General features: G+C 43.0%; 1 protein-coding gene across 6 annotated transcripts in view; it reads right to left on the bottom strand.

Moving 5' to 3' along the window:
• Positions 1 to 27,851, bottom strand: part of Wdr62 (WD repeat domain 62) — a 71,524-nt gene that overhangs the window by 20,579 nt on the left and 23,094 nt on the right. For 3 of the 6 annotated variants that reach the window (XM_022838143.2, XM_022838138.2, XM_022838137.2), the window contains exons 2-19: positions 25,871 to 25,961; positions 25,347 to 25,561; positions 24,318 to 24,434; positions 23,981 to 24,079; positions 23,088 to 23,261; positions 22,720 to 22,892; positions 22,273 to 22,483; positions 21,686 to 21,981; positions 21,134 to 21,390; positions 20,853 to 20,961; positions 20,524 to 20,695; positions 19,860 to 20,264; positions 13,802 to 14,035; positions 9,982 to 10,164; positions 9,080 to 9,182; positions 8,546 to 8,779; positions 7,799 to 8,264; positions 7,419 to 7,621 (exon numbers count right to left, since the gene is read on the bottom strand). In XM_022838143.2, coding sequence (XP_022693878.1) covers positions 7,419 to 7,621; positions 7,799 to 8,264; positions 8,546 to 8,779; positions 9,080 to 9,182; positions 9,982 to 10,164; positions 13,802 to 14,035; positions 19,860 to 20,264; positions 20,524 to 20,695; positions 20,853 to 20,961; positions 21,134 to 21,390; positions 21,686 to 21,981; positions 22,273 to 22,483; positions 22,720 to 22,892; positions 23,088 to 23,261; positions 23,981 to 24,079; positions 24,318 to 24,434; positions 25,347 to 25,561; positions 25,871 to 25,961 — 3,742 coding nt within the window. Of the gene's footprint in view, positions 1 to 7,418; positions 7,622 to 7,798; positions 8,265 to 8,545; positions 8,780 to 9,079; positions 9,183 to 9,981; positions 10,165 to 13,801; positions 14,036 to 19,859; positions 20,265 to 20,523; positions 20,696 to 20,852; positions 20,962 to 21,133; positions 21,391 to 21,685; positions 21,982 to 22,272; positions 22,484 to 22,719; positions 22,893 to 23,087; positions 23,262 to 23,980; positions 24,080 to 24,317; positions 24,435 to 25,346; positions 25,562 to 25,870; positions 25,962 to 27,281; positions 27,590 to 27,851 lie in introns of all 6 variants that reach the window. The other 3 variants (XM_022838142.2, XM_022838141.2, XM_022838139.2) reach the window with 2 other exon arrangements.

The following is a 27,851-nucleotide window of genomic DNA, read 5'->3' on the forward strand; positions in this document are numbered from 1 at the left end:
GAAATACAGGAAACGCGCCTTGGATGCGTACCCATACCCTGAGAACTTGTCCAGCGCGTGTTAATGCCCTTGCAGCTACGCCTGTTGCCTCTAAAGCAAATGGAAATTGCAAAATAATCGTTGCGGATAGGCCCACAGCGGCATCTTTATAAACGGGCCAGTGGTAGACGCATTTGGAGCGCAGCGCAATGAGCACCGCTACTGCAGCAATACCCCTGCCGATCTGGTTATTGCAGCCCCTTTCATCATTATGATCGTAGGTGTTATCGTCGTCGTTGTGAACGATTCAAGGCTAGAGAGCCTCCAGGGGCATACTATCACTTCCGCATTGGTGCTTAGTCTTCGGCAAACCTTAGTTAAACGTCTACTTGGCAAAAAATGAAACACAGAGAGGGGGAGAGGGTGTTATCTGTGTGTGTGTATGTGAGAGAGAGGGGGGAGAGGGTGTTTACGTGTGAGAGAGAGAGAGGGAGAGAGAGAGGGAGGGGGAGCGAAATGCGAGAACGAGATACACATATCTACAAGATCAAGGTATGCGTAGTCAACGTCAGCCGTATGTTGAAGAGTGTTCCGGAGTAACCGTCCAGGATTTTTTTTAAAGAAAGAGAGCAAAACAAACTGCGATAGCTGCTGTAATAATGACTAGCTATTAGGATACTTCCATCGTTGTTCCTACGTTTTAATGAAGCGATCTTCTTTTTTGGTGTTACTAAGAAACACGAAAAATACGTGCCGAATTCGCTTGCTAACCAGTGGCCAGATAGCTTAGCGGGCGGGCGACGCTTTAAGATAGGCTTCCGCAAAAAGCATACAAATTCTAGATTGAAGCAAATTTAATGTTGGCATCGTCAATGAAGTCTTTATACAGACATCATTCGCTGGAACTCGAAAAGCATCAGATTGATGCGGTTGAATCCATTGATGATGGCATATACACCTGGATTATTCGATTGACACTTCCAGACGACAGGAAGATCCTACGATGCAATGATGGAACCATTACTTATGCCGACAAATTTAGTTGGTGTCCTTTTCAATACAATATATTCTGCTCTTTCTTGACCAAAGTCTTCGAATAGTCGTTACTTCTCTGCGTTTTCCTTCAACATCTGCCACCACACGACGACTGACGCGAAGCCATAATGAGTTATGATTCTCTCTCATGCATATGTCTCGAAATAACGTTTTGCCCGGAGACAACAAAATATTCACGTTTGGCGGAAAAGATCGAGTCAGGAAACGTTCGGAACAAACATTTCCGGATTTTATGCTAGCGTTTCCCTCTGTTGTGACATTCTATAGATAGTGTGTTAATGTCAACGCAGTATTGTACACATATTCGTCATAAGGCTTATGTAAGTCTTCAATTATTATCATGTAAGCAGTTTAGGGTGTCAACAAAAATGAAGAAATAGCTCTAGCTGAATTTCGTAAGCTTAAGAAATGTACGATATATGTCCTTTGTCGAATCCGGGACAGTCTAGTCGATTGCTATAAATTATTGCGATAAAGCTAAGGTTAAAATTCCCCCTTGAGAAATCCAAAGTCTCAGACCAAGGAACCAGCGTAACGGTTTCAGGACGTCCACTCGATCCCGACCTGTATGGCGTAGGAAAAATGTTAGTGGTTTGTCTGTTTATCTAGAAACAGACAAATAATCCCAAGCAACATCACGACAAAAATAAGAATTAGTTCATACTTCAGTCTCTCTCTCTCTCTCAGGCTAGTTAGCAAGGCCGTTTACCGTTTGCTTTCGAGTACATATGAAACGTTCAATCGCGGGTCACCACTTGGGAAATATGCATAAAGAGCGGACAGACTAATGATCAATTTATATACAGTGAACTCAACAGTGTCAACGTATTCACCTGGTGGCCTAGGTCTGAACTAGTGCCGTGGACACACCTGGGTGCTTCAGCAAAGATTTGAAAGATAAATAATCCTTATAATCTAGCGGTTTCCCCAGATTGCTCACGCGAAACGACTTACTCCTGATAGGTCACTGCTTGAAGCGATGCTTCAACGGCCGTATCAAGGAATAAAGGCCTGTAAAAGCTGAAAGTTAGCTATGAATAGGGTCAATTCGTTAACTCAACGACAATATAAATTAGCCCTTAAATTGTCATCAAGGTCATAATCAAATAAATCACTGAACACCAGGGTCTAAGGTAACAGTGGCACTTCGTTAAAAAGTGGCTTCTTTAAATGTTCATGACCTATATTGCCTAGTTGCAGTCGAATTTTTAAAAGGTTATCTAGACACAAGCGTTTCGACCGCTGCACCGTTACCAACGACGCGTCGGGGTACCGATCATATTGTCTCTTGATATGAACAATCAGATCCGCATTCTGATTGAGCTTTCAGTAATACTTCTAAAGCTATCATACGTATTTTCGATCTTCAATGCAACAAACCGAATTGCGGAAGCTCATCGAGCTTATCGATCCTGCTTGGTATATAGACTAGCTAGCTATATCAAGGGGTTGCGTATTCCTCTTCGCGCAGTGTATTGAAGTTTATGAAAATGACAATAACGGCACAAATAGCGAATTTCTATACAGTGTAGCTGTACACGGTTCATCCCTATTCCAACTACGTCGAAAAATTCTAGCAGCGAATTTCCACCGACGAGTACTTTCCGATGTTGATGAAGCCTTGTAAATTTGCCCTTTTGAAGAGGGAGAGAGCTTTACGTTTATTTTTAATGAACATATACATGGCAGCAGTACTTCGTTAGGTTTGCCCGAAATGGTGGAAGTGCAGACGCTTAGATCGTATGGTTTCGAAATCGGTTCGTTCCACCGATATTTCTTCGTGTACCAAAAAGGACAGAGCTATAACGCGCATGCGACGTTGTAACGCCAGTAAAAAAAAGAATTACATGACCTCTAACGACGAGTCCATCTTCAGGGTGACAAACTTAATGGCGAAATCTCATCAAACAGTTTACGTTGAACAAGTATGGCGGTCCGGATCTGAACTGCAGTCAGAATATTTATTATGAGCGTCAGAACATGTAACCTGCCACAAGCGCACGCTTCAGTAACACCCGCCTGTTACGGCAACTGAGTGGTCGATGACAATACCGGCACAGTATGCACAAAGTAGGCTTGATGGGTATTCAAGTAGAAATGGATACCTGAGGGACACGACGGCTTAGAATATGTTCAAAAAACATTTTTCCTTTTCAATAGAAAACAAAAAAGTGTCAAATATATCTATCTATTCGCTAAACAATATGTTTGAAGGTCAATTGCGCTAGCTAAGATTACTTACTGTTCCTTTTAAACAGCCACTAAAGGAAGCTTTTATGTCGACAGTTCAGAGAATTTACATATTTGGTAACACTGCTTAGAAGCTGAGCGACAGGGACGCACAGGCAGTTGAGTCTTAATGATATCCAAATAATTCCAAATAACTACGTTGATTTACGGCTAGAACAAGGGTTTCCGTACTCTCAACGGTGTACGATCATTGGATAAAACGACCGTATTACGACATAGTCACGCCCGGCTGACTTTACCGTGCGATCCCGCTTCTAGTCTTGATAGTGCTTAGTTCGCGTTTTGCTATTCCATAGACAGAAAAAAAGTAGTGTCCTTCAGAGGCGCCCACGGCATTCGCTGGACCGCGGCCAGCTTTCGTGTGACCTATGCTACTGCCAGCTGTGCTTCGAATGCATCTTACAAATCTGTTGCCGACTTGATGCCGTTTCTCTGAGATAACCTTGTCTGGCGCCTTGACCCCGCCAAAAGTCCATCGATTCGAAGAGCAAGCCTTCAGATTTTTTGTTCATACTTGCGTCGTTTTATCAGTCAATGAAAAGGCTGCCAGCGTCCTCTACATACCGATTCTATCCGATGGACAGGCCATGTTAAACAGCTGTCCGGCGCACAGATGGGCCCAAAAGATGTAGCTGTCAATCAAAATGACATGTATTTAGAAAATGTGGTTTTGTTTCTATTTCGTTATGCGATTAGGCGCACTGTCAACAAGCAGATGAACTGAACAAGTTGGGACGCTATTCCGCCCGTTACCTCGCGGTACACCGAAACTGGCAGGGTACGGAGCGTGATGATCCACATGCGAGTTATTAACACTGACGTTTCTTACGTATCGTGCCAACGGCGCCATTGTCGACCAGTTGCTGACTGTACAGCCAAGAGATGGCTGCTACCTTTGAAAATCCGGGATAAATATCGCCCATTCTCCACCGCCCCATTTCACACAAAGCAATGACTACAGTCTTTAGCTACAATAATGACTATTATTGTCACAGATACTACCGTTTTTTTCCCGTAACGTTCACTCGATTCAACTGAACGCTCATCAACCGTAGGGAATGTAAGGAACGATACGGGAATAAGTGCCACAGGATGCCCATGTAACGGAATACGGTAAATAGCTGAACTGACCCCCTATGGCCTACGTTGCGCATCTACTTGTATAAAACGGAAATATAATTTTAGTTTTCGAGACTGTAATAATCATAGATCGAGCTGATTATATCTGATAGATATGAATGGTATATTTGAAATTAATCGACCTTTAACATGCCGCTAAGAATATAGTTATCGACGCTAGACTCCGTTACTCTGAAATAAATTACAATACAACCGTGGAAAATCGCCATTCGGGCTATTGAGACTGATAGCAAATTCATTGGAACAAAATCCAGTCAGATGCTACACAGAGTATCCGTCACAGTTTGCTACCAACAGGCTGAAATCGATACTGGTAAACAAATTCAACCTTCTAAACGTAATCTTCAGCTATAGGCGTGACAACGTAATGCACGCAAAGGCTTTCGTCACTGTGCACGTATACTATGCGTGCTTGTTGTCAATGTAAGGTCGTAGTGTACAGACTTGATGTAGCTTACCGATATTTCCCAGATGAATACTAGTACGCCGCTCCAGCCGGGTCGAACGCTGGGGTTCTGTACGAACGCTGCGTATTGTGCCAAGCATTTTCCTTGCGTTTTAGTGAACGGTATCAAACAATGGGATAGACAGGCAAAAAACGGTAATATCGGCAACTTTTCAAACACATTAGGAGACAAAAGTGGCCAACGTCAGTAAGCACGTCCATTTGATTTCTTCGGTTTACGTACACATGGAGGTGAACCAAAAGGAAAAGAGAGATCGCACCAATGGCAACTATTTCTATTCTGTCGGAGCTATACAGCGTAATCCCGAATGGACGTAACTCAACAGTTTGCAACACTAGGTTCTCTTCTAGTCGCTCTGAAGAATCAATATCCCGTACAACTGCGTAGTTCTCTCATCCAGACCGATCACTAAAAGCTAGCGGCAAACTCGGCCTTTGTCCAAGTAAGTAACAGCAGAAGCCTTAAACTAGTCTATTCGTGTGTTGCATGGACGCATCGTTGCCTAGTGTTCTTGCACAGTGGCCGCGCTGTGCTCGAATCCCAAGCTGCGAACACTTAGTGGTTAGACTTTGGCCAGCGCGTAGGACCGCCGCATACAGGCATGTACATACATATTATAGCAACGATCAGAGCCACCAAATGAACGGCGATTCACCACTGCTTGCTGCCCTTGTGATTGGTCTTCGTTCGGTCAGCATTTGGCGATTTAGTCAATGTGGTCGAAGCTTTGTGTCTATCGTAGTCGATTTCTTCTTCTTCTTCCTCTCTTATATCCCTCTTCATACATCCTTCATCTTTCTTGTAGCGTAGTCCCAACCACCTCCCGAAAACATTTGCTCGTAGGTCCCCTCCAAAAAAGCTGGAGGCCGCACGCGCAAAAGTGTTAGTCTACATAGCGCGTATTTTAATGCGTAGACTTTGCCCTCGATGTCCAGCGACTGCTACTGCCGCTACCCACTCGGGCCAGAATTCCTTTCCCACCCCTCGTCCTTTTAGTCTTCGCTCGTCTGTTCAGTATGATTAAACTACACAGTGCAACAAGAACGAAAACCAGAACATTACTATAACCATTTAAACGATCCGATTGGTGGGTGGGACAGTAGACACGCGAAACCAACCACCCAGCCAGCCAATGTTCACACGATGAGCAACGACGCTGACCACCGTCGGCCGGTCACATTGATCCTATCCAGCGCCACGATCTACTAGCCACTACTAAGATTATTGACAACGGATAGAGGCAGTGCTAGCGGTATGCCGTATATATAAATTTCAATGGCTGCTACAACGAGTCCGCCACTCGAGCACGCTAATGCCCTCGATGACTGACTGAGCATCGGGTTCATTTGCGCGTGCATTAGCGACAACAATGCCCTCGTCTTTACTCAGTGGATGCGCCGGTAACAAACGAGAATAGTAGATAATTTGTTTTGCAAGCAATGAGATTCGTACTTCGGCGATACTGCATCGGCGGCAAGACGCGACCATCAGCCATGACGGCAGCGGACCTGGGCAGACGACGCCAATAGCGCTCTTTAAAGCGGTAGGAGAAATCGAAGTCTAGGGCAAACATTTTGTCAGAAAGGATGTATTCTTGATTTTTTTAGAAGTCTGTACCGATGATCGTTTTTTTTTTTAGCGATCACCTCTATCGCTGGACCTAAAACGGCCACTAAACGAGTTTTGAATGTGTGCTGGTCAAAGAGGTCGCTCGTGAGGTAAACGACGATTATGAAGCTTTTGCACACTGTATCCAATGTTGAATTCTTTCAGGAACGAGTAATGCTCGTTTTGTCGGGTCGGCATTTTCACGAATGATACACAATGACGACAATATGACAATTAAATAGCTTGAGAGAAAACGCTCTAGAGTATGATAGTACATACGCTGTATGATGATTTGTTAGGGATTGTTCGTTGGGCCAAGTGTTCGTAACGTATTCTAGTAGAACTTTCCGACGGACATTTTTGTTGCCGTTACAGCGATTTTGAATTGTATATGGAACCGTTCGTGCTTAATGTAATGCAAGCCGCACGCCGTCCCATGATAGAATATACAGTGCGTAACTTGTCGGGTGTTACCTTTATTTTCTCCTACGATCAGCGGGTACAATAAGTTTGTATGAAACAAAAGTTGAAATGAAATTCAGTCGTTATAATCACATATAATAACGCTAAAAATAGAATAGGCATTGCATGTCAAATTAGTGAAATGACAACGACAATTAACGCACAAAGTAATGGCCATAAACACAGCAAGCTCTCTCATCACGACGTCGTGAGATGAAAAACATGAGGAGAAACAATAAATGCTATACAGAAAATAGGAACTTCTAATTTGTTTGATGCTCACTAGATTCGACAAAGTGTAACGACGCGAAAGATATATATATATATATATATATATATGAATTCACGGCCTGGATCTGGACAAATTTGAGAACTGTTTAAGATAGCTGTAGGCCCAGCGAATCTAATAGCGGTCACTAAATGGTATAAGACAATAGGGTTTCTACTAGGACATACCATCTTCCGTTCCATCGTTAACAGCTGGTTTTTTGCGGACGGTAGTGAAGAGTCTTGCGGCGCCGCCCAAATCGGACATCGACGTACTGCGACGGATGAGCTCCTCCTTACGCGAGTCTTTATCCGTCTTGTCTGTGTCTGAGCCGAAGTCCTTGCGATCTTTTAGACTGAGTAGATCGCCTATACTTTTCGACGTACTCAACCTATCAATAAAAAATCGGTTCGCAGGTCAGTGCTTGACATCGATATTGCCTCGCTACCGCCTACTTCAAAACTGGGTGTGTATATAATAAGCACTTTGAGAAAAGATCTGTTAATAAGATTTTGAGTTTTTGTGTATTTCTTGTGTTCTGTAGCGCGGATTTAAGCATTCAACTTACTTGTGGCCCTTGCCCACGCCCTGAAGCCGTTGTTTTGCCTCTTGCAAAGCCTTGCTGAGCTCTTCACGATGGTTGCCGGATGCCCACGGAGACATTATGGGCTTTTTGCCCGTCTGAGGCTTGAGTGGCGTATTGGCGGCTCCCGAAATTAGTGAGCCCTTCTCAAAGATCGTCGGACCAGTCTTAGCTATTGGCGTACTTTCCAGAGGCCCAGCTTTCTTTTCGATTTCGTCAGGACTTGTTTTAAACTTGGCCGTGATGCTTTTACGCAACAAGGAGGGTACAATATCCTGTTCAGTTTCAGCGGTTCGTCCAAGGGTTTCGTAATTCGATTTCATAAACTTTTCACGCTGCCCAAGTCTTTCAAGGTTTTCCGTCGACATGAACAACGAACCCCTATCGGTAAATTTCGATGGTGTAGCCGAATCTCGGTCAGAGTCTGAGTTTAGATCACTGTTTGCCAACTCTAGAAACGTTAGAAAATACCACAAATTAGCGACCAGCGATTATGCCGTCGTTGCGCGCCCAGGCATGCGGAAAGGAAATTTAAGCGTGCCACCAAGGTTTCAGTGATAATGCCACAATATATCGGAACTGCTTTCTTCTCTATCCAGATATGATTAAAGCAGTGGGACGCTGGTATACGTCACGGACCGAATTAAAATATCTAGCTGTTGAATGGGAAATTACTATGCATGCTATCATTTAGTATCAGCAAATAACAATGATTGCAATAACGTTGCTTACCTTGTTGGAGATCCTTAGGGCCGCCCCTACTCCGTAGCCTCCGACGGGCTTCTATAAGGTCGACAAAGCCCGAGCTGCCACCCGAACTGGGCTGCGAGAGGCTATTCTGTAGACCCATTTTGACACTAAATGACGAGCCTCCACCTGAAGGAGGACCGCTCTGACCAGCAGGTGGGTAGAACACCTTCTCGCTTTGATCAGTATCTGATCGTTCGCAGTCCGCGTCCTCATCGCCTACATTTCACAGATCATCCAAGCCCAATTTAAACAATCAGTAACGCAACTCGTTCCAATAAACAAAAAAATCTGACAAATACAAATGAATACATTCGTATCGTCCGACATAGAGGAACTTTTTCAAACGTTTCTTTACGAATCAATAATTAGCATCGCAAAGTACTGTAATTTCCTTACTTTCCAATTGCAAAATATTTGCATAAGAATATGGATTTGTAAAAGGTAATAGCTATATACAATTGTAACTCAATAAAATGCAGGCATACATTTCGTAGCCACAATAATCTTGGCACAAACCTGTTGTCTTCATAGACGAGGCGCCACTCGAGTCGGTTTGCTGATGAGCCAGTCGCATGCGGCCAAGAAGGGCATTCGGAGGGCTGTGAGAACGTAGCCCCATCTGCAAAACCCAAACGCACAAGTCACACAACTCTTCCATGAGATTCCAATAACTGCTACATTACACGAGTTATCTTTACGAGGCCTATTTTTTGCCGTCTATAGTCGAAGTTGTTGAAAATCGTTAATGGTGTGCAAAGGAGGTGATGTGATCAGTATTTGTACTTGTTTCCACATCTTCCACTGTCTTGAAATTGTATCTAGCTCTTCCCCATTGAGGCATTTACTGCAAATGTACAGATTATATTGGATTAGGATATTTTAATAATCGAAAGGCTGTTTTAAGAGAAGTAGGTTGTATCCTAGAGATCTGTGTTGCCAAACTGGGACTTTTTCGTTGCGCCAATAGGTCTATAGTGAAGCGGAAAACACTAACCACCCAACAACAGCTAGAAGAGATACTAAGTGCAGCCTCGCAATTCGATTACGCAAGAGTAATTGAACGTAATGTTATCGTGTTCTATGACTTCGCAATGTAAAGTTATCATTAGTTCAATTAGTGACCATTATTATTATAAAGCTGCTAACTTTAATCTCTGTGAATATCTCTTCGCAGAAACGCTCCAGATGGCCTGACAATTGATACGTGAACGGTAAGGTATCATACAGGGTGAAGGCCACTTCGTGTCGAGAGAGGAAAGATGGCGAGCATAGTCAAATGTCTTTATAGGCCGACGTTACAGTGACATGAAACCGATTCCAGCCAACTCTGTGGTTATACCTTGGGACACCGAAAGCAACTAATATATATATATATATATATATATATATATATAGTTATTATCTTCTCTTTTGGTTACCTGTTTGGTGCTGTTGCTGGAGATGTTTGCGTCGGTTGCACTGGCACTGGTATTAGTTTTGTTATTGGCAGCAGCGTTGGAGACATTGTTGCTGTTGTTGTTGTTGAGGAGTCCTGATCCTGAACTGTTGCTACTGTGGATGTTGGCTTCCTGGCTAGAGGGCTCATCCTTTTCATCGTCCTCCTATGATTAGTTGTAGCATAATTTGACAATGCCCACACAAAATGCCCAGTTGGTTCCCGTTAAATAGTTTGTTAGTCTGGCGGTTGAATAGTTTTTTATAATTAGGTTGTCTTAGTGACATTTCAGGCACATATGCTCTTGATTCAGCAGTTTTACGCGACAAAGATACACCATTATTATTAAAGGACACTTATACAATATCCATATTAGTACAACCACTCCAGGCTTAAGTATGGTCCGTGTAGTTTAAGACGCTCGGGAAACCTGCCGATTGCAAATGTCTCAACGCCCAGAATACTTTGACCTAGCCACTTTGTTTGTTAAGTTCTTATGGCGCGAAAGAAATTGCAACGTTCCTTTATGAGACGTCTTTTTTTGGTCTCGAGCCTTTTTGGAGCGTTCTCATACATTCCGGTTTGTCACTTTGAGTGATTAGATTGAAGTATAAGATTCGCGTCATCTCTCGTACAGCAGCAGGACGTTGCGTGAATTATGTAATCATTGGCTACAGCGCATAGCACATACTCAGAAGCTGGCTTTGCTTTAGTCAATGATTTGACCGACATGCTTGCCACAAAGTTTCTTTCTCTGCACGATTTGGTGGGCGATCAGCAGTTGATGACTGTCGAGTCAGCGATGTCATCTGTGCCAATGATCATGCAGGCAAATGCGGTCCGTGACCGTGTCGAGCATCGTGACTGGCTGACGCCACTTGGCTGGACGGCTATTAATAAGACACTGAAACGTCAATAAGTCCTAACCACATCTATGGGCAAACCGTTTAAATAACATTGTCACTGAGGCTGATTGACCACTGATAAAAATCTCAAACCAAGCCAATCGTTACCGGTAGTGGTATAGTATAGACTAAAAATAGATATGACAGACTTCGTACGATGGGATCACACAGAGATATTTTAACAAGTAGGGGCTCTGCTAAGCACCAGCAGAAATTTTCACATCTCGGCGATATATAAACACAATGAGTACAGTCATTTAAAGCTGGAACACTTTAGATAGGCTTCGTGATTTGTTTCCCACCAAGTGACGACACTACTTAGATTATGGACAACGAGTGACCAAACACTGATGATCATCATCATCCTCGACACATCGCTTAGCATAAGATCATCTCGCCTCACGGCATACGACGCTGCTCTTCTGTCTTTAATTTCGAACGGGGAAACAAATTGAAAGCTTTAAATTTTCAGACTAAAGCAGAGTTCGAGAACACACACAGCAATGTCATTGACTAGCAACAGCCTTTCGGATATCACTGATGCAGCCATAGCGTCAGGCGGTCCGCGCCTGAACGGTAACATTGCCAGCGTCACTCTGGCTAGAGCTTAGAAGCCACGCTCAAATGTTGGGAGAATCAACGACCGGGTGATACGTTTGCTTCTGATGTTGCGATCGGTCTATGAGTGAGAACAACTCAACACGTTTGAGCACCCTCCACAGACGCACACGCATACGAGGCGGGTAAGAAGTTGCGCTCCGTTGTGCCGCTGTTCTAGCGAGGAGCTAGACTGCTGGCCGTCGAACTTAGCACTAACGCTTACGTTCCTCTCGCAGCATCATCACCATTCGCTCGAACAAAGTCAACTTCCAGCAGCGCGACCAATGTTACTGCTGTAAACAGCAAACGCCTCACCTCATTCGTAGGCCGGCTCCCCGACGACGCCGGCACAAGTTACTATCAGCTGCCCCTGCGCCTGTGCCGATCTTTGGCGCTCGGTGGTGGCACGTCCAAGCCGGCAAGCTCGCCTGTACGAGTGGCCAACCATTGCCATCAGGACAATGTGAGCAACCGCTATTACATTGGTAAGATGACAGAAGTATGTTGCAGCCTTGCCGCATACGTCACACACTCACAGCGCCATAAACACTTCGGGCCGGCAGACCCGTGAACAAACAGGTACTCAACTAGATAGCTGTCAGTAGCCGGGGGATCAGTAGCGACGGAGGCCGTAGCAGCGGCAATAATAGCGGCTTCGGGCGCTGCTGATAACAATATTATCAACAACCACCTATAGTAACTGACGCTAATATCTCAGCGGGCAAACGCGGGGGAAAACAGAAGCCGAGGCTGGCAAAACAACAGAAGTCGGGCACGTCCCTGCCGCATAGCTCAAAATTATCTGAATACATCAAGAAAGATAAAAATTACTCCTACAAGAGCCACAACAGCATATGACGAGTTTAAACAATGAGGGGGCCAAGCGAACTACAGGCTGGCCATTTTAGAATGCGTCTAGATACGCAATCTTCCACTCCGGTCTCTGGGCACTTGCGGATCGTTGGTCGCATGCCAGATCATAGAGAACACACTCAATTAGATTTTTGCCTAAGCACGATTAATTTGGGTAATTGTGGTAGCTGCATATCCAGGATAACGAGGCTCTTACGAGATACGAATGAGAGATCACCAAAAATACGACTAATCACCGTGTAAACATTCATTTCAAACAGGTAACAATGTAAATTCTATTTTCGTGCAATGTTAAACCGAATAGGGCGTACGATCCGATTGCAAATTCTGGGATTGTGACCCAGCCGAATCTATTATGAATTAAAGAAAGTAAACCTGGCTGCTTTTCCTCAATTGGACAACATTTTCTGTTTACTCTGTATGTGTGTGGCTCATCCAGGAGTAAAAGGCCATACAAATAAACACATTAATCACGAGGGAAGGGGAATGCGAACAAGTATACTGCAGATATCTAACTGGGAGTATAAGCCAGCAAAACTAAATGCCATGGCAAACGAAGAACATCTATTTTAGGAACGGCGCCATTTAAAGTTTTTTCCTCATCCACCATCTAACAGCGTCTAAGAGCGTCGGTTGGGTTATCCAACGGACCACTCAGCACCACCTCACTAACTTCAATCATGGCTTTTTATATTTTCACGAACAATGTAAACCACTCTTCTTTAACAACTCTGGTCGCCGCCGCACAAAAAACAACCTGGTCACTAGCAGCGTCGATGGCTATAGAGCTGAAGCACAAAATTGAACTAGATACCACCAAACATACGCGAATATACTGACGCATCATTGCGAGCTAAATTACCCACTGAACGTCCCCGAAAGTTAGCACGCTCACACACAAACACATGTAGATATATATGTGATCGATCAAATAGCAACATCGTAAACAAACCGACTTTTTACACAAGCATCTTTATTAAAGAAACGTTTGCGTTCACGAATAGCGAATTACTCAGTCGATTTATTTAAAAGGTAGGCCTAGTTAAAAAGCAGCATGGGCCACAGCAGTTCTATAGAAATTCATGCATTTGGTTGAATGTTAGTGAGGATGGTAGATGATGGATGTCAACTAAGCAATACAAGCCCGTACCAATCCAAAACTTGCTCGAAGTAGAAACTTAACGACGCTTGTTATTTTGAGACTCGAAACTTTACCTTAACCAACGATGTGCTATTACTGACGCTGCAATAACGAAATGAATCGCTTAGGCAAACCTATAATTATTTAGGCCACACTTCGAAACACAAGCGGTACAGTAATTGGTCAAGAATCATTCACTGTAACTAACTAACTTGCTCAGACTATCCGAGATCAGACACTAACGATGCCTCATCTGAAAAACTCCCGACATGAAAAATACTCACGTTAACGACGACATTGACAGCGCCTTCGGACTTGCTTTTGTTTAGCCGCGGTAAGTGGACAATCGGGTCCGAAGCTAAAACAGATTTGATGACAAGGGGTCCCCCTTGCTCCATGCTCTCCATGCTCTGAGCCCATTTGCCACGAGGGGGTGCAAGTGAACCGCCCAGACCTATACTGTCACTTACGCCTGAGCTAGCTGCGACACCCAGCTCGCTCAAGTCTCCGCCGCCTACCTGGAATGGCACCACCGAATACAATAACTAATCCAGCCACAGTGTTTCACGTCTGAGTGCTGGTCTCAATGCATCTATAAGCCTATGCCGTGTACGGTTTGTACGACGCACACGAGTGTAGTCAATGTTAGGGCTCGGATCGAACATATCTACTGTTAGAATGAATAGCAGCGGTTGTCACGATAACAAGTTCAAGTTTGAGAGTACGCACGAACTAGCGTCACTGCACTCACCCTTCAAGCCGTTATGGAAAATCGTAGAACTTAAGAGTTAGAAACAATTCAACAACAACGCTAATATCAGTCAGTTCCTTTCGGCTTATTCACCGTTACCACTACCACCTACCACGGTGGAAATGTTGCCTTGATTAATGGAAATGAGTACCATATTCACTGTTCTAGCTTGATTCCGCCATTGAGGGAGGCTAACTGTACACTGGCAATATCGTCGCACTCCTCCGTCCAGTTCATCATCGAACGAACCCAAAGTAGCACTATTTCAATGGTATACGAAAAACGTACATCGAATGCTCTACAAGTTCGTCGTCTGCCTAACCCATTAGCGATATATAACTTCTATATTTAGGGGCCTTTGCGGAGGACCCTAAGCTTGCGTTGGAGTCGCACTGGCCGCGAGCACAAACAAAGGCCAACGTTTAGTCCTACTTCGACTCTGCTAATACATCGCGTAAATCTTGAGTTGTTTTTGCCGTGCGTTTCCCTACTATCGAATGGCAACGGCAAGATGAAAAACAATCGTAACCACTGTACAGGTCCACGTGTGATCATCCACGTTGAAGCGCTATTTATCTGACAGAAGTTATTGCGGCGCTGATATGTATCATATCCCCTTCTTTCCTCTTGCTGCATTTGTTGCTAATACCGCTGTGGATGTTACTATCCGCTGCGTTCACAACAACGACTACTTCATTCTTTAGTTGGGAAATCAGTGGTGCATCGATGTGCGCATCTCAATAGGCCGACAACAAACGGCTAGGAGCGCCCAGCTGCTACGGGCTCCACCGCCGCTGGCGGACACACACGCAGACTCTCTCTCCACGATTAAAGCTCTGATCACCGACACAGATATCAGACAAAGGTCTCCGTGCCAGACCAAGCGGCTTGAGATAAAGGAGGCAAGAATCAAAAAACGAAATCCAAGTCTCCAACATGACGAAGCCTACGCCTATACTAGTACACTGAGGAATTTCACACGTGGACAAATACATAGAACGGAAGCACATCGCGTGCTTCCTACTAAATCGTCAACAAGCCAGTACGGTGCCGAAAGAGTCTGTGCGGCAGACGAGCTGCTGTATGGTAGTCCCCCTTATCCACATCAGGCCATCCTTGTTAATACATCGATTCTGCTGGAAGAAAGCTCCGTGTATGAAGGTGCGTCTCTATGTGTATATGTATGCATCTTGTGCCCATTGCGACCTAACTGACCACCTAAATCTTTTCTTCCTTGCACCGCTGCACAGAACCGTGTTTGGCGACTGGTCGAACGCTTCGTTTAGAGTTGTCTATAGCTGACAAGCAGTAACACCATAAGGCTGCCGATAGAAACAGCGGATAGGCGCAGAAGCTCACTCTAAATCCTCTTCATTCACGTAACCTTTCCAAATGCTCTATGACTTTACTGCTTCATCGGGTCTGGCCGGTGTTCGCTTGCGTTGTAGTATTGATAACTTTTCTCTGCGTGTGGCGGTAATGCCAGCTCATAGCACGAGCTTTGAGCCGACGGCATCGCTAGCACATCAGTGCCATCGCCAACCGCATGTAGCTGCTCATTGGACAGGTCTGTATATGGGCATGTTAGGATAAGCTTTGTGGGGTATGTTGCTTCCGAACCTGCTGCCGTTGCTAGTACCGCTACAATGGCGCCCTGGACTATTGCCGGATCGTGACTGCCCCGTCAGCGTTTCTGTTCAGCTGTGCGCATGTGCCTGCATCGAAACACCCCTCGACTCTGGACTGACAAGCAGATAATACGATAAATACCAACAAGTAATCAAATTCGAAACGGACGGCCTGCCACTTTACTTTTCACCCATAGCTGTCACCTCTAACGGCTGAAGTTCCACAGCCTCGGTGGCACATCAACAAATCGTATCATTATAGCGCTCATCCTTACCGTTGTGGTTGGATGCACCTTCTCAGAAGACGAACAGTCACAAAGCTACTGTCAACAGTGACCACTGTTCTCTGTCGAAATGATGACAGAAACGATCACGCTCAATATGAACACTTTCTTTGGTAAAGGAAATGCCATGTGGCCATTTACGCAACAAAAAATCATCACGACAAGAACACCAATGCTATAATCACCATCTACACATATGACTGATGCTCTGCTGGTTGACAATTCGTCCTGTGTGATACTCTCTTAATACTGATTGCATTGGCCACCCTTCTTCTGAGACTTCTCAGACGATCCTAAACACCTGGATAGTTCAAGGTATACATATTGGACAGCTGCATAATCGTCAATATTTTGTTACAACAAATAGAGCAATAACAGTTGTTTACATTTAGCCTAATTATATCGACGTTTGCTATGGTTACTATATACATTACAAACTACTCGCTCGATTCTTGTCCTGCACTTCATTGTTGACGAATATGAGCTCTTGTTCCTGTTACCATGTTCGATTTGAATATATATTGATTCGTAACGGCATCTGCTGCGCGTACCACCCCTTTCTTTCTCTCCCCGTGTCTTCATGCTATTGCACACTTTTCCTCTTCTTCTTCTCTGTACGAGCCAGTTGTACTATACCGTCTACCGCAATTCACTTTTTATCATGCCTTGACTTCATTTGTTCGGATGTACGTGTATGTTTGTGTGCACGGTGGTGCAGATGGCTCTCATTTTGGATGCCGTAAGTAGTACTACATAACTTATCAATCTCACCACGAACGTCTCCGCTACATTTTGATTAACTAGGCTGGTCGTCATTTCTTGTATAGTGGGCACTCAGATTCATAGACAAAGTGAATATAAAGAGAAACCATAATCCATCTACTGTTATATGCTAAGTGGATGCACAAACGACCTACAGGTTCCGCCAGTGATCAGAGGAATGGACATCAGCGTACGCTCTTATATCGCAGAATCACAGATAGCAACTCGTCAAATCAGCGACTGCTCCTGCATAGCCAGTTATGAACACGTTGGCTGCCAAAAACATGCTGCCATATTGGATTTTTTCACTCCGAGAGTCGGAGGCTAGATGCAATAGTTTGTGGAGGACAGAGAGAAAAAGTGTATTCATCTACAACGGCAAACAAGGGTATAAGAGACAGCATTTGTGAAGCTGAAAGTTGACCTGCTTGACAAACTGGGTGCAGAATTCTGGGTGGAGTTTTAATTGAAATCGAGATCGTAAGCTCTCTGGGAGAGCCCGCCATGTTGTCGGAAGGATAAAATAATAACTAGTGAAGTTGAACTGGCCGAAGAAAATATGATCACTATTGGCACCCCTATTTTCCCAAGTGTAAGAATCATCAGTTATTATCGAGGGAGAGTTAGTCGAGACACAAATCTTTTTTTATTTGTCAACAATACTAAAAAAAAAACCGTTGATATCGCGTATTTTGATAATACTTTACGTCCTCTTATTTTTCGTTCGCGTCCGTAGCGTCTGCGTGGTAGACGTTTCATTTTTACACGGCTTCCTCTACACAATACATGGACATCTGATTAAATTTTAACTATCTGTAAACAGTAGTTTTACGACGAAGTATTAGTTTTTAGAATATTAGTTTTTTTATAACGGCCAATAACTTCACAGGGAAAACAAACCGCCACATTGTTTTTGCGCTTGTGAGCCGCCTTTTACTTGCGTGTCTATGACGCTACAACACTGCTGTTGTTACCGTAACGACGACACCCGGCAACGGTGGATCATAGCCATTAACTAGCTCTTAGTCGAGCTATGGCCGAATAATTAATAGATCGATTAATGAAGTTAGCGAGACTTTAGACAGCGTTCGTTGGCGGGTTACAAACTGGTGCCGTATCTTCGACCTCCACCCAAACAGACAAAAAATCAAAAATCCAACCACAGACAGATATGGGCTTCGATAAACATCCGCGCCTGCTTACATGTCATGGGTGCCACTAGAGACCCAGATAACCCACCATACTGGCACAGTACAGTTAAGACTACGGCGACAATGAGCAGAATGAATGATCAAAGTTCTATATATGTATATGGATTATGTTAAATATAATTTATAGGCAAGCTTCATTGCTTTCTGTACTCGAAGAGTTGTTATAACGCTACTCCTGGTTGTGCGCATATGACGCGCTCAATGATAACAATTAACCGCCGCAAGTAAATAGAATATGTAAATGCTACATCGAAAATAAAGCTAATTTCAACAATGTTACTAATAAATGACAATAAATAAAAATGATTTAAAAAAAACTGCTGGTTGCGCTCTGTACTAAATGGGTGACGTTTCTTATAAATACTGGTATTCTTATATATTCATATAACCACTAGCATTACGTATCTGTGAAGTGCTCTACTGTTCCTGCAAGTTGTGGGTGCCAGTAAACTTCGGGGGTCTAGGACAAAAGATAAAGGCCAACGCTGACTGTGCACGCTCAACTCGATATACAGATACTGTGGCTAAGGAAGTGAAGTCATTTGTTCAGGTTCACTACGGCTCAGTCATTCCGTAGAATCGACTGTTTCAAAATTAATACCCAGACGGCGAGAACTACGAACAAAATTTTGAAACAAAGTTTCCAGGTGTAAAGATAAGAAAAATGTTTTTCTGACTACTTTTCAATTATTGAACAATTGAAAAAAATGTTATTCAATAAATTCCGTATGGAAGGTAAAGCAGATTAGTTCTAGAAGATATTTCCTAACGGACTAATCGTTCAGTCGCGTATTTTTTATAACTGTTTATTGTTAATCAAATACAGATCGTTTTATTATATCCGAATACAAGTAACAACAGATGGGTCACGCGGGACACATCAGCTGTTTGTGCTAAACGTTCAGAAATGAGGTCCGTTTTCAAGTAAAAAAAATATTAGGTAATATAGTCATATAGCAAAACCATTAGAAAAGTAAATCGATGTATTTGCAGGAGCTCTGTATGTTTTGCCGTGCATTACAAAGCTTAAATTGTATAATAAAATTAGAGCTTAACATTTATAATGCCAGGTGCGCGAAAATAATCGAAGAGCTAGAATCATTATAGAAAAATTCCACTACAAAAGAAACTTTTCATAGGATGTATCTGGCAAAAAATCTTTCTTAATAAAATGAACACGTAATAAAACTGATCCATATAGATTAGAAAGAACTCCCTACGTAACATAACTAACAATATAGTCATTCTATGACTTGACCCTTTATTGACTGCTTAATCAGGTCAAAAGTTATGTCGCATGATACAAATGGGGACTGATTAACATCTTTATGTAAGTATCTACCCCCAAGCATAAACTCATAATTATTTGTCCCTACTTAATCTGTTGACACTGACAGCAGAAACGCAAGACTCTGCCTAAAATACTTAAACCCGCTAAACGTTGAAGAGCAAAAAATTTGCTCTCTTTAAGGCTTCGATTTCGTTGACGTCATCTTCAGCGCGAACATTTATCTTCACATATTTCTATCCAACCCTAAATGCGTTGTAATACAGTATTTCTACGCTTTTGTTGTGTAGAGAACTAACGAGCCCACCATTGAATGGTTGCTCACACACACTCATCCTTCATGCTTCTATCTTACATTACACCTCCATGTTTTGCGGCTGGCTTTTCCTTAGTTAAAGCTTAAATAGTCTGCACTTACCCGTTTCTTAGCCCAGTTCGGGAGCTTGCCGTCATCGGTGGGTGTCTGTGGGGCACTCTGCACTCCGAGGCCCCTATTTCCATTAACGTCGAGCTTGGAGTCAAGCGTTCCTTGTTGAGAAGGTGCTTGTGATCCCCAAATAATAGTATTATCCTGCTCATTTACTAAACCCATTTTTGAACGTATCGTAGTCGTTATTTCAGCAGGAAGTTTCCACACAAAGATACAACCGTCACCAGAAACGCTGATCAGGTTGCGACCGTCGTCGGAAAATCGTAGCCCGGTAACAAGCTCCGAATGGCCAAACATTTGGGCAAGGCATTCGGCCGTTTGATAATCGTAGACGTAGATCGATTTGTCTGTGCATGAGGTCGCACAAAACGTTCCACTCGGATCCAGAACCACCTATAATAGGTAAGAATTTGTAGGGACGGCAATTTTAACAAGAAACTTGGGAAGTTCTAGTCTTTAATCTGCGGAAAAAAGTTCGTGCTAATGTAGAAGCAGGGCGTCTACACTTGATACTCTTTGAGGACTGAATGTGAATATGATCTATTTTGTTCAGACATGTGCTATTGACAATTTACGACAAACAAAAAGAAAAAATAAGTTTTTGCTTCGTCGGTCATAAACGGAACACGAAGTTGCTGGTGGCTTACTTTACCTTAATTAGAGTACCATCCTCTCCTTGGGCCCCCCTGAATGTGCGCGTATTCTTTGAGGATGTTACGGAATAAACTCGAACGTGTCGATCTTGGCAGGCCGTCAGTATATGCTTTTCCGCTCCATCAAGCTCCATGTCGAACAATGTACATTTCCCACTCACAAGGTGTTCCCTATAACGAAAACAATCCCACTTAAATGATCATAGATCATACATAAAGGTAAATCAAAATCTCGTTAGATTTAACTGTTTCTTGTCTAAATATGCGTTTCAGCTTGTCACACACCCAATCTAGTCGACTACCAACAGGTTATTAGAGAACATTGTACCTGTTGAAGTGAATGTCAGCAGATGAAGAAGATTCAGCAGGTAGCTGTGCTCTTCGGAAGATGATTTGCTTGTCCGCTCCGCACGAAATCATCTGCACGTTGTTCTGACCTGAACATTCGTCGAAACCCATTCATATGATAGACAGACCGTTACTCGTCAACAAATATGACTACGCTTAGTATAAATTAATAAAGAAATTATAACTTCACCTTATAAAAACGAAGTCAATTAGGACCCACTGAAAAAAAAAAAATATATATATATATATATACATACTAACCAGAACTCGAGAGAGAGCCTTGAAGCGGCGAACGGACAAATTTGAGAGCTGTGATTGAACTCGAATGGTCGGCCAGTGTTTTGATGAACTGATAACTTCTTGCCACGTCAAAGATATGAATAAATCGGTCGCGCGATCCTGACGCCAGAAGGTGTCGGAAACCACACGCTGCCGGCGAGGTATACTCGAGGCAGAGGACCTCCGAGTCGTGAGCCTCAATTTTTCCCAGCTGTTCCATTTGTGGAACTCCGAAGATACTGTTAACCGAATTAGATTATAATTTTCTCACAGAATAGATTTCATAATGTATTTCATTTCTATTAAGATTACGTAATAAAATACACGATAATGATATATATATATACTGCGGCGTAGAGTGGATAGGGAGAGAATTGGGGTCTGAGAGAAGACAAAAAGACTATGTATTCCGTTCTAACTGGCATTGTGCATAACTGGTACACATTCTAAACCACCAAAGGTCGTGCTATTACATTGAAGTGAAGAACCAATCGTGCAGGTGTAGTATAAAAGTAGTAGCACATTTGCACGTACGTGATATTTCCAGATCGGTCTCCGCACGCAAGATGGCTTCCATCATGGCTGATCTTCATGCAACGGACACCATTCTTGCCATCGTAGTTTGCGTCGACTTTTTCGCTTGATCCACCGGTAGCACTGTTCTGGGTCGTTAGGTCGATATCAGTGATGTAGCTTAATCGAGAATCCATATAAATGATTTTAAGTAGTTCAGGGCAAAAGATGTTGCGTTTGACCGAGCTATCATGTAAGTTCCATGCCCGAATCGTGTCATCGCTAGAGCACGTAAGGAATGTTCCTTTTGGTAGGCCCTGAGGAAGCAAACAACTGCTATTCATCTTCGCTGTGGCGACAGATCGAATAATCGTTAACATTATTATACGCATACGCTCAATGAGCTTGAATTGAATTATACCAAAATCAAAATCTGTGACCCAGGTATCGCGTATACCGGCAAATACTCGCTTCCCTATAGTTCCTTATCAAGAAATCAATGGTTGTCTTCAAATTTCACTATGCAATTATAGATGCACTCGTTTGAAACATAGAAATCGTTACTGAAGCAACAGTTTGTCCATTCCAAGGGCACAAGAGAAACGAACCTGTAACGCACTAGAATATGTTTCAATGCCCCAGATGCAGGCGGCATGAAATAGGAACGAGAAGCATTTGCCCACTCGCTTGGGCTCCACCACCGACCAAACATAAAGAGAATGGTCGTTGTAGACACACGTAACCCGTTTATGTACTTCGTCATACGTCAATGCTACGACATCGGGGTAGCGGGAGTTCTCGGGGTGGTACATCACAGCGCTGTGTAAACGATAGAACAATAACAGGCCCACTGACTATTGGATTCCGTCCATGTAAAATGCACGCAGTGGCGAAACGAAGCTACCTGTCTAGATGAATATAGAGCAAAGCGACTACAGCGATACTACGATAAAACGATCAACGGCATATTCATCATTCTACGTGCATTGTTATGGCCATAAATAATCTCTGATGTCGCATTATGAAGCAGATCGTGAAATAGTGCACGAACTTACTTGGGACTGACTCCTTTGGCGATGTCAACTCCTAAGTGATGAGGTTTTGGCAAAGTGCAAACAAAGTGCAGCGACAATGGGTCAAAACAACGCACGGTACCGTCGCTACAGCCGACGAAGATTCGGTCTTCGCCGACGCTGATTGAGTTCGCTACTGACGTTTTCAACTCGACCTTAAATTCGAGTATTGAAACAATGAATTGTTATTTCAACTATATAGTTGCAATACAGCAGATGCTCGTGTTTTCGAATCATTTGTGAGCCATTGTGTGAAACAGTAACATAGCTATCTCGCGCGAGTTTTTTTCTACGTATCTGTAATAGAAAATTTCCATTTGATAAGTGGCGACCTGCTAATAATCACTAACCCATTTGTCCAGGAGTCTTCGTGAATTGAAGACACACAGGAGACCGCTTTTTGTAATGGCATAGGTGTTTTCGTGAAGCGCCCCTTTTCCGCAGTCCGCGTCACAGAAGTTATTGTTTCGTTGATCACCCAGGATAGCGCTGCGCCCCATCAATGGCATTGGTTCCGCCATGTTCTGCAAGCAAACGGACGGACAACTGTTGTAGTTCTATACCCAATATAATGATTTGACTTTATTGCGCTCGATTGCTACTGATTAATAATGTATCTTTGTATGTAAACTTCACTCAGTTAACTATAATTCTCTCGGTTACTGGCTCACTCGCGACATATTAGGTACATTAGTTTATGGTCGAGGGAGCAAACTTCTCACTTGATTCCACATGGATCGATACGATAATGCCGCTTAGCTTAATACTGTGCCACACACTCCTAGCAATAGACCTACTAGTTGGACTGGAAGATTGCAGTACAGGTAACTAATCTTATCAAATTGTCAATAGGTTCGGAGTGCTTGTTCAACCTCGTCGTACGACCCTCCATGTTGGCATTTTATTACCATACCTCGGTGTAGGAAGCCGTAACAGAATAAACACTGATTTTATGTTCGGCAAATGACAAAACCGCCGCCAAGATCTCATTTTGAGACCATTAGAGTTCTGGGTCGCATCACAACCAAATCAGCCTATAACTTCAGCGGCCATTGTGCCATCAGATGCTATGCGACTCGTTCCGACACTGTTAGGAACAACGCTATATAGTTCAGCGGTAGCAGACAATAAAATCTGTTCTAGAACTATTCATAATCGGCGTACGTAACTAAGTGGACCTTATAAAAACAGTAGAAATTTAATATGAGCAACTGCTATAACAATTTTCAAAGGAAACACTTACAGCGATCAATTTGGCATGTTCCAAATACCAAAACTTGACGTGCCGGTTGCCGACGGTTACAAAATAATTACCCGAGGCCGCGAATGTCACCGACTTCACCTGTAGGTAGTAATCAATGAAAATACTACTATTGTTCATTTAACTGTTCTCGAATCAGTGGTTATTGGAACAACTGCAATTGTAAGTATATAAATACCGCTTGTCTATGTATTTATTTCGTCCAGCTTCTGCATACGCCCCATAGTATCGGAAGCAACGCCAATACTTTTTAGCAGGTTAATGTAAGTTAAAAAAAAGTTATATATATATGGTAGTAATGTAATGCTGCGCTACGAACCTTGGAGGAGACTTTATTTGATGCGACCTTCGTGTCGCTTCGCCAGTCCCAAACATTGACGACAGAATCATGTTGGCTTCCGACTGAAACGACATATTTTAAGTTGGGGGAAAAGGCCTGCAATAGCAAAAAACGTAACATAAGAATGATCATCGGTGTAGAACAAACTATGTGCTAAATATCATTTTTTTTTACAAATGTAAGAAATTCATACGCTCACATCAAGCTAGACAAAGCTATATGCAGCGCTACCATATCTTGACGATGTTTCTTTCGACATTCGTCTCAAGGAAAAATCGTGCATGTAGTGGTATAAACGTTGGTGTGACGTCAAAATGAATGGCTTTAAGACTTCACGTTTCGGCGTGATATGATGGCGGCGATGTCTATACATACACTACCATTTTTAAGGTGCATAACATGGACCATTTTACAGACGTCGGCGCCCACGAAATTATATTCCTCTTTCTATCCACAGGTAATTAGTAGAAATTAGATATTCGCCGTGATGGACCTGTTCATCAAGTACCTTGTCCATCACACTGAGTCAATCAGCTATCTAAAGGCAACAAATGAACGATGCACGATTTCTCGTTCGGTATGCCGACCAGCGAAATCCAAACATAGAACATACAATCGTTGAACTACTGAATTTAGGCGTTGCATCGTATTCACCACTTGTAGAATGCGCCAGCAGCCTTCGTAATCAGTACAATGTTAAACGCCATGTTGCATGGAGTGAATCTTCATTTTCACTCCGTTCTACCAATAAATAAACTAAATAGTTTAGGAGTCGTATAATGACACTGCTTCGAGTCTAGCCTAATTGTATTAAGTTCGGAATTTGTTTAAATAGCAAAAATACATGATCAGGCCACAGTTTAATGCTAGGAATAGGCTATTCGAAGTAAGGAGCACACCCGACAAAATCACTAACGCTAACCGTTTAAGCTTGAACAATGTTTACAACAACGATATGATATCTTTTTTGTACTTTCACAAAACGAACTAAAGCTGTCCTCAACTTACCACACAATTAATTCCGTATTTATGGCCAGGGAACTCGGCGAGCTGCTGGCGTCGCTCGACGTCCCAGATTCGTAACTGGGGTTGGTGACCACACTCGCCAGTCGCAAGGAACTTCCCGTCCCATGAGAAAGCCAACGAAGTAATTGTCTTTTTTGACGGTGATACAATGTGGGTCTGCCGGTTCGTTTTACTATTGTACAAAATCACTACACATCCTAGTGATAGCCGTATATTAGCCAATGCACACAGACACAAAAAGATGGTACCTTAGAGATTATTCCTTTGATAATGCAGGACCATGTGACTCTACGTGGAAATCAAAAGTGTGAAAAAGTTAAGATCGACGTGAGTTCAGGCGGAACTGCAGCACCGAATACTGCATTGTTCCATTGTTGTTTTCGTAATAAACTGGTCTGAAGAATGATTAGAAATTTGCTACATATACATGCGTAGACTGGTACATAAGAGGACCTGATTTATTAAATCTGCCTGTTTTGAGAGTTACGATGTTGTGCGATACAAACCAGCTGGATAGGCAACGGTTGCGGTAAGCGGGTCAACAGCCACGGCGGCGCTGCTAGTCACGGTTAGTCCAAGAACGCGCTCCAATTCTACCTGTACATCGTTGAATTGATGAAATAACAAAAACTCATTGTAAATTTCATTATTCTTCACAACATCACGGACTATTATAACGAAGTACTAATAGAACTACCATTAGGCTTCCACAGGTGTTAGTGACTGGCTATGTTGCGGTATAACTGCGGTATGTTTGTAGCTTAGTAATATTAAGCTGATTAGTGGAACACTCGAATTCAGCAACTAAATGGATAAATTCTAAAGCATTTTGGTTATTCTGTCAGCTTACAGAAATCATACAACCGGACGAAATGACCATCTCTTGTTATTAAATAACATGTTCTCAATGTTTACCGGAGCGATTATTAACAAAGCTGTTACATCTGAGCTCGGTTTGAAGTTCGGGAACTTGACCCGGCTTGACTTTGCTTCTGCCATAACGTTAGCAATTCGATAGCTATTGCGTGTTATTTGCCTAGGACAACACAACCAATAAACATTTAGCAGAGTGGACTGTGCCCACTCTCCCCGCACCAGCCAGCGACTTGCCTGTAAGGTCTTGGACGATTTTCAGCAATACTATCCCTTAAGGTCTTGTTCTAACATGTATGTCTTTCACTATAGACATTTCTAGAAGACAGAAAAGCTAGCAATTCCCTGCAGAACCCGCTACAAAAGTTTTCTGTAGGGCGTAACTTTTGTCCAAAAAGGAATAGGCAATTTTAGCTCTCAGAGATCGCAAGGCAATGACAAGTTCTCTAACATAGTACTCGATATGTTACTTTTCAAAGCAGAAAACGGCCGACATATCGGTCATCGTACGATACATGTGACATTCGCACACTGTTTTGAGGCCGTATACAAATACAATGAGCAAATATGTAGAAATTATGATAACTTTATGCTGAAGCCTATTATGCACCAACAAGGACTATTTAATTAAATCTATATTATTACTGTTCTAGTTATTATTATTATTATTATTATTACATGTTTATGAAAGACGGTTGGCTTGTGACCACATATAAAGCGTGCGACTGTTGTTAGTGCGTGTTTGCTTCCGTCTACGCAACGACACTGTATATATATTTGTATGACCGTACAGATTCCCTCGCTTACGCAGCAGAACGAATCGTCCATTTTGTTACATCTTTTCGCAGTACACCCGGAAGCAAGCTAACTAACACAGAATAAGTCCGTATTCCGAGATCAGATTTCGATTCACACCGTCAATAGAAATATGGGGATTAGCGGTTAGAAACAACAACCGTAGCAGACTTCGACGTCGTCATTGTCGAAATCGTTTGATTAGGAAATGACATATCGGTTTAAGACGCGTGCATGGTGGACTCTTACATCGGGGTACCGGACAAATTCGTCGACCGTCTCAAGGATCGAATCTTCCGGCAGACGCTCCAAGATCTCCGCAGGCATTGTCTTTGTCTGTGATTTGTCCACCTGCCAGCCAATCACAGAAGCTCGAATACGCCGGAATTTCACCTCCCGTCGCTACAACCGCAACCGCAACAGATGGTGGCGCTGTGCTGCCCACTATTATGATAGAGGCTAACGTTGAAGTAACTGTTCTCTCATATCTGGCATTAGCAGCACAGACTTTGTTCTTCTCTCTCCCTTCGTGCAACTTTTCATATGGCAGTTTTCTACTATAGTAGGCAAAACAAATCACATAATACAGCACATGTGCCAATAAGAACCTGGTTTATTCATAAAATACTAGATAACTATATAATGAGCCGCACACACGTACGTGTTCATAAAAGTACATTCGGCAATTTCCAGTGCGGAGTGTCTAAGGTCAACTAGACAAGTCTATTCTAAACTGAGGTACAACATAGAACGCCGAAATCATCCAGAGAACTTGTTAAGCACATATGCACACACAAACACACACACACACACACACAC

This window comes from Varroa jacobsoni, unplaced genomic scaffold, assembly GCF_002532875.2.
Source record: "Varroa jacobsoni isolate VJ856 unplaced genomic scaffold, vjacob_1.0 scaffold_748, whole genome shotgun sequence".
NCBI lineage: Eukaryota > Metazoa > Arthropoda > Arachnida > Mesostigmata > Varroidae > Varroa > Varroa jacobsoni.